We start from the raw sequence: 7,283 nt of genomic DNA, 5'->3' as shown, positions 1-7,283 counted from the left end.
AGCACCGGCGGCGGGGACTCCCAGGCTGCCGGCCGGGTGCCCGTCTCATCCACCCGGGGAGCGCCCAGCCCTGCAGCGGAACTAGTAAGTTCCCAGGGGAGGAGTCCCCATTCCCAGAGCTCGGTCAGTCTGGCTCGGAGCTCGGGGACAGGGACTGTGGAACACTCTTCAGGAGTCTCTGAGCCTGTGTGTGCCCAAGTGTGTGCAGGCTGGCGGTGGAGGGTCCTGGGAGCCCTGAGTGGCTGCTGGGCTGGGTGGGACGGGTGTGGGTGCCTTCTCTGGATGTGGACAGTCACCGGTGCTGCTTCCAGGCTCGGGGTGAAGGTGCCTCGGACAGCCCTGTCCTGTGTCGGGGATGAGAGATACACGCGTTGCGTGTTTGCGTTTGTGGTCCGTGTAGGGGGGACTGTGCTGTACCGAGTCCGTGTGCTGGTGCCCTACGTCTGTGTGAGTTCTGAGCCCCGGGGAACCCCTTCCCTCGAAGACTTCTCCTCCAAGGGGCCCAGCTCCCTGTCCTCGCCTGGCCCCCTCCCCCCAGACCACTAATTGAAGCCAGGTTTCTGTGGGCGCCCCTCCCCCTCTGGCTGCCAGTCTCTGGGTGGGGGTGGGGCAGCAGCTCTGGACCCTCAGCCTCAGTTCTCGGGGTACCCAGGCCCTGGGGGGAATTCGCATTGTTTGCATAATCACGACCACAAGTAGGTGGCATCATCATCTTAAAGCAGCTAACCCGAGTGAGAGGGTCCCCTCTCCCTGGCCCCACTGAGCACCAGGCACTGCCTCGGCTTGTGTGTGTGGATTTCCCCTGGAGCTCAGAGAGGCGGCCTGTGCGGCCCAGCGACTCCTGGACCTTCCCAGCCTCCTCTGTATTCAGGGTTCTGCTGGACTGAGCCCTGGGTGCTGTGCTCCCTTGGGTAGCCGTACCGTCTCTGAGCCTGCATTTTCTCTTGGGGAGAAGCGCCGGAGCCAGGCCTTGTCCCAGCTCCTAGTGACTCGAGGGTCCAAGCCCCTCTGAAAGCAGGACCCAAACGCTCGGCCCCCTCTCAAGAGGAGGTGTGGGAACTGGAGGGCAGCTGCCCGGGACGGTTCTCCCACTCTGCCGATGGGAAACCAAGATCCAGAGAGGGCAGCGCCCCACCCAGGGTCACACAGCCAGCGGCCACCGGGCCTGGCTGGTTCCACATGGAGCTACGTCCCTGCCCTCCCCTGTCGGGGAGTTGGGGTGGGCTGAGGGGGGCAGGGCGCTCTAGAGTTGGGGTCTAAGCCTTTAAGAGCCAGTGATAGTTTGTATAGCCTCCTTCCTTGTCTTTGTCCTCTACTTAACTCCTTTTTTCTGACTCATTTTGTGTGTGCATGTGTGTTCATCTCTGTTGGTCCTGCCTTCCTGTGACCAGAGCTGAGGAAGTTTCACTCGATGGATTAAAAAAGTTGTGTTTTTTGGTTTGTTTGTTTCTTTTTGTTTTCCTGGGAAGTGGGGAAGACACTGGCAAATGAAGACAGTCATTTGCTGCTGTAGGAGGGGAACTTGCCAGCTGCTCCTGGAGCTTTCTGCTCCTGAATCCCACCTTTCCTGAGGAAGCTGCCACCCTGTGCCGGGTACTTTCAAAATGTCATCTCATGCGATCCTGACAGCTCTGCAGGCTCGGTCTGTGGTTACACCACCACTGCCACACACGCGCTCACACACATGTGCACACACGCACACACACACGCACTCACACACTGCTGCCCATTATCAGGTGGGGAAAGAGGCTCTGAGAAGACAGAAGGCAGAGCTAGGCACGAGGGAGGCAGGGTGCTGACCTGCCCAACCCGCTTCCCAGCCACCTCGTGACTCCCCCGGGGCTCAGCCTCTGCCGGTCGTGCCACCACTGGAGATCTCTCAGGGTTTGACTCCATCGGGCAGGGGTGAGTGGGGTTCAGCAGGCACAGAGAGGAGGGGCTCCTGGTGCCTCACTTAGCGCCGCACGCTGCTCCTTCCAGCTGGGAAGCGACGCCTGCGGGAGTGTGGACCCTTTCCTGGCCCACCGTGGGTGTGCGGTGAGTGTGTGTGTGTGTGTGTGTGTGTGAGTGTGGACTCCCCGAGTCAGATGGGAGAGTTGAAATCCCAGCTCTGTCGCCAGCCCTCTGTGTGTCCTTGGGCAGGTCATTGGCCGTGGCACCTGTGGAATCTGGGAAGAGGTTCCAATGAGGTCGTAAATGTCTCCAGTGAGGTCCCCGGGGGCTGGGGTGCAGCCGGGTGGAGGAGCTTTTGCTGAGTGCTCATAAGGTCCTGGGTTCAGCGCCTAGCACAGGCAAAAATGTTTTTGCCCTCCGAGATGGTTTGAGCAAATTTGTATCAGTGCAAACAGCCCTATGACTTCTTGGCTTCTCTAGTCACAGATTTAACAACTGCAGATAGAAAATATTAAAACAAAGCAGTATAGCAATAAAAAAATACATTACAATAGCATTTATGTGGCTTTTACGTTGTATGAGGTATAGTAAATCTAAACATGATTTAAAATACATGGGAGAAGCCTGGAGGTGTGGTGGTGCATGCCTGTTATTCTCACACTCAGGAGGCTGAGGCAGGAGGGTAATGGTGGGTTTGAGGCCAGCCTGGGCTACATAGTGAGTTCAAGGCCAGCCTGAACTATATATATATAGTGAGATCCTGTCTCAAAAGCAAAACAAAACAGCGAAAACATGGGAGGATTGTGTAGGTTCCACACAAATCCCACACCATTTTATTTAAAGGACTTCAGCATCCTCAGATTTTCTCGTCCTTGGAAGGGGATCCGGGGTCTAATCCTTCACTGACACTGAGCAACTAAAGCACAGAAACTGGGGGACCTCAGGTCACCTGGCACAAGCCATTGAACGCCCAGCTTCTGCCAGCTCATCTCCTGGGTCTTCGCTGCCACCCGAGGGGCTGGCCTGTCACCTGTATCACTGAGCAGGAGCAGCGGTCGAGGCTCCGGGAGCCTCAGCTCCTCCTGCAGCCTGGGAACTTGATGTGTGTCCTGCGTCTACCCCTCGTCCCGGCTGTCTGCCCACCTCAGACCCCAAGGGGGGACCCTGAAGCTTTTCTTGGTGTCCATAAATAACCTGGCCAGCTTTGGAGGAAGGCGGCCTCTCACATCAGTTAGGAGAGTTTGTGTTCTAGAAACCAGCTCTGCCATAAATTTGGGCCACGAGGAATTTATTAATCAGCCGGCCTGTCTGGGCCAGATGGGGTCTGGGGGTTCAGGCAGGGAGCAGCCTTCCAGCGGGGAGGAGGGAGAGGGAGGCTTGGGCTCATCTGGTTCCCATCTAGCAGTGGCGGTCGGTGTCAGTGGTGGTGCAGGGCGGCAGTTATGGCTTTGTCTCAGCACAGGGGTTCGGGGGGGGGGCCCTCCTGGGCCTGCTTGGAGCCTGGAGGGGAGGGGCAGCTGTGGGAGCTGATGCTGGCATCCAGGCCCCCTGCAGAGCTCAGACACTGAGAAAGCCCTGCAGAGGGGTATTGGCTAGGGCTGGCGGGGAGGTTTGAGAAAGCCTCTGGCTGAGAAGCTGGGATGTGGCCTTGGAGCTACTGCAGCCGCTCTGTGCACAGAGTTGAGGCCTCGCACAGGGCAGGGCAGCGCTGTCATACCCTCGAGGCCTCAGCGACGCAGCCCCACCTCCGCCCCTCCCCTCGGGCCCAGATCCAACCCCAGCTCTTCCTTGATTAGTGACTGTGAGCCTCAGTTTCCTCACCGAAAGTATGGGGATCACCCCAGGACACCTCTCCCACTGAGAATCGGGATTCGTGCCTATAACCCCAGTGCTTGGGAGGCTGAGGCAGTGGGACACCAGTGAGTTTGAGGCCAGCCTGAGCCACGTGTGCTTAAGCCTAGCTTGAACTGCACAGCAAGATCCTACCTCAGTCCCCTTCCCAGAAAAGAAAGAAAACAAACAAACAAACAAACAAACAAACTTACCACAGCAGCTGGCACATGGAATGCCGTGAAAGCTAAGCTGTCAGTTCGGATACAGGTACTGAGCACGTACTGTGTACCAAAGACAGGGCAAACCCCGAAGGTGCTGCGGTGAGTCAGGTTTGGCCCCGCTGTCCTGGAGCTCAGAGGGAAGAGGGCGCAGTGTGCACCCCGGGCCTGAGCCAGCCGGGCTGAGGTAGGGCAGGGGCCTTGCTTGCCTGGGGGAACAGGCAGCACTTGCTGGGATTCGTTCTGTGCTGCTGTCCTCCTGTGAGCCCCGTTCCGGAGTCCGGAGACCCTGGACACCCTCTGACTTCTGCCTTTCCTCCTCTCCCTACAGGTCCCGGGACACCATGGTCTCTGCAGTGGGCTCCAGCCTCCTCCTTTCCCTGCTGCTGCTCCTGCAGCCCGTGCCCCTGCAGGCCTTCTCCGTGTCCCTGCCTGCCGCCTTCCTGGAGGACATGGGGGGCAGCGGGGACGCAGAGGGCTCGTCGGCTTCTTCCCCAAGCCTCCTGCCGACCTGGACCCCAGCCCTCAGCCCCACATCCGTGGGACCCCAGCCCACGCCCCCGGAGGGCCCGGTGCACCCCACCAACCTCCTGGAGGGCATCGTGGATTTCTTCCACCAGTACGTGATGCTCATTGCCGTGGTGGGCTCGCTGGCCTTCCTGCTGATGTTTATCGTCTGTGCCGCGCTCATCACCCGCCAGAAGCACAAGGCCACGGCCTACTACCCATCATCCTTCCCCAAGAAGAAGTACGTGGACCAGAGCGACCAGGCCGGGGGCCCCCGGGTGTTCAGTGAGGTCCCCGACAGGGCTCCCGACAGCCTGCCGGAGGAGGCTCTGGATTCCTCCCAGCAGCTGCAGGCTGACATCCTAGCCGCCACCCAGAACCTCAAGTCTCCCTCCAGGGCTGCCCTGGGCAGCGGTGGGGAGGGTGCCCAGCTGGCAGACAGCAGGGCGGAGGAAGGGGTACAGGGCAGCCAGGAGATGGCCTCTGAAGCCGAGGGGTGTGGGGTCCCCGAGGAGCAACCAGAAGTCCTCGGGGTGTCGTGCTCAGCCGTGGCTGAGGGGGCTCTGACAGCCAGCAGGGGCCAAGAGGAGCCCGAAGGGTCTTTCTCTTCAACCCAGGAAGCCCAGGGACCAGCAGGTCCCCCGGAAAGTCCCTGTGCATGCAGCAGTGTCTCCCCCAGCGTCTAACAGGCCCCAGAGCAGCTGGCCTTGACTGTTGGGCCCCAGGGGTCGCTTCCTTGGGCCTGAAAAGGCCTTCAGCCCCCATGTCTCCCTGGCGCCCCTCTGTGCCAGCCCCAACACCTGTTCTGCAGAGGCCCGAAGAGCTGGTCTGTGGCATCCACCCAGGAATCCCCCCGAGTTCCAGCGGCGCTCAGGGGAGCTGGAGGACAGCTGTGTGCCACGAGGGCCGTGAGCAAACAGCCACGACATCAGCCACACGGGGTGGGAAATACAGCCAGAAGGAAGCAAGTATCGCTGTTTTTTCATGGAGGCAGCAAAGAAAAATAGACGATCTAGGAATTTGGGGAGTGATCAGGTGGGCGTTCTGGGGTACCTGGGGCTGGCAAGGCAGAAGCAGCCTGCAGTGCACCGGTTCTTTGAATCTCCCTGATCCTGGATATTTTAGGGTCACTGTGCCTCTGCTCAGTGCCGACGCTGCCGAAGTGGACCTGGTTATTTAGCAGCTTCTGGGAGGGACCCCTATATCTGTCTCTTGAGACGGGGCCCTGAGTGAGTGTTTCCCAGACAGGGCTCCCTAAATCACTCCATGAAAACAGGATTTCAGGGTGAGTTGAAGTGAGGCCACTCCAGCTGCCTCCCCACCCCAACCCTGCTCCCTTATTCCCCAAGGCCCTGAGAGCCCTACAGTAAAGGCTTCTGTTGGGTTAGGTTTGGGGTTTTGCTTGGCCTATCCAAAGCTTATGTTTTTTGCTTTTGGTTGTCCTAGGGAAGGAACTCAGGGCCTCCCGCCTGCTAGTCAAGATCTCTACCACTGAGCTGAATCCCCAGAGCCCCTCCTTTTGAAACAGCTGTAAGGTCAAATCCTTCAAAATCCACTCTGGAAAATATTGCTCTGATTTTCCTAAAGGTGCCCCCAAGTTGTGGTTGGTTAAGAGTTGGGGCGTGAGGTATAGGGATTTCGTGACCCAAGACACCCCCACCTGGGGTTGAGTTTCTCACCCCCTGTGGTTTCCGGATTGAACCCTCTCTATCTGTCAGACCCTCAAAGCAGCCTGTAAACTGGGGGCTGCATTCGAGGGGACCCCCATTCTGGTTTCTGACACCCAGCCTGGAGCAGGGGGTGCTGGCCACTGGCCCTTTGCTCGCACATGAGGTCTGGCAGCCTGTGTCCAAAGCGTCCTTCCGTCCTTGACAGGGAGCCTGGGCTCTGTCCTCTTTGGGGGGGGGTCCCTAGTGAGGTTTCTACCCCAGTCCTCTGTGTGGGGCTCCCCGCACCTCTGTGCAGCTCTCAGGTGCTGAGATATAAGACACCAGCGTAATAAACCTTGAATCTGTCCTGAGTCTCACCGTCTCCTGGAGGGAGGAGAGACAAGCCTTTACTGCGGGTTGCTCATGGGCTAGAGGCAACTTCCTGGGGTGGGTGGTGACATCAGCCAGGTGTTGGAGGCTGAAGAGGAAGAATGGTGTGTGAAAGAGAGATTAGCTGGGTACAGTGGCATATATTTGTAATCCCAGCTCTCTGGGAGGCTGAGGCAGGAGGATCCCAAGTTCAATCCCAGCCTAGGCAACATACCAAGACCCTGTCCCAAAATTAAAAACTGAGCTGGGGATATAGCTCAGTGGGAAGTACTTGAGTTCAATCCTCAGTACCACAAGATAAACAGAGAACAAAAGTACATATGTAGCGAGAGATCAGATGCCCCACAAGCTGGAGGAGTGGGGTTCCCCACGGGGTGCTAGCACACAGGCCCAGCTTTCACACACATGGTTCTGTTGTTGATCACAGTCACGGGACAGTCGTCACCCTCTGCTTTCCTGAGGACAAGGGCAGTAGGACTCCTAGCTGCCCATGGCCTGGAGGAAGGTTGCCCACTGGGCTGGTCTTATACGAGGCCACACACATGGCGCCTTCAGCAGGCCCTGGCCCCCGGCTGGGCTGTGCCTTTGTGGCCCCACCCTCCAATTCTTTCTGGCCTTTGATGGCAAGTTCCTGGGGGGGACTTCTCCCCCTCCTCCTGGGCCCTGGAGCTGCCAGCTGGAATCCAGATGTGGCCAGGGCTGGGGGCACCTGCTGGGTCCCGGGAGAGGGTGCAGGAGGCTGTCCCCAGCAGCCCCTTGCTTCAATGCGTCCACCCACCCAAGGGGGCCTGGG

At 58.8% G+C, this 7,283-nt stretch overlaps 1 protein-coding gene across 1 annotated transcript; it reads left to right on the top strand.

Annotated features, from left to right (window-relative positions):
* Positions 1-6: 6 nt before the first annotated feature.
* Tmem119 (transmembrane protein 119) lies at positions 7-6,441 on the top strand. The gene is made up of 2 exons (XM_010604002.1): positions 7-84; positions 4,276-6,441. The coding sequence occupies exon 2, from the start codon at positions 4,289-4,291 to the stop codon at positions 5,135-5,137; it is 849 nt and encodes a 282-aa protein (XP_010602304.1). The 5' UTR covers positions 7-84; positions 4,276-4,288; the 3' UTR covers positions 5,138-6,441.
* Positions 6,442-7,283: the final 842 nt, after the last annotated feature.

This window comes from Fukomys damarensis, unplaced genomic scaffold (genome assembly GCF_012274545.1).
Source record: "Fukomys damarensis isolate Sample0158 unplaced genomic scaffold, DMR_v1.0_HiC HiC_scaffold_12, whole genome shotgun sequence".
NCBI classification, from domain to species: Eukaryota; Metazoa; Chordata; class Mammalia; order Rodentia; family Bathyergidae; genus Fukomys; species Fukomys damarensis.
This window is presented reverse-complemented; position numbering and strand designations above follow the sequence as displayed.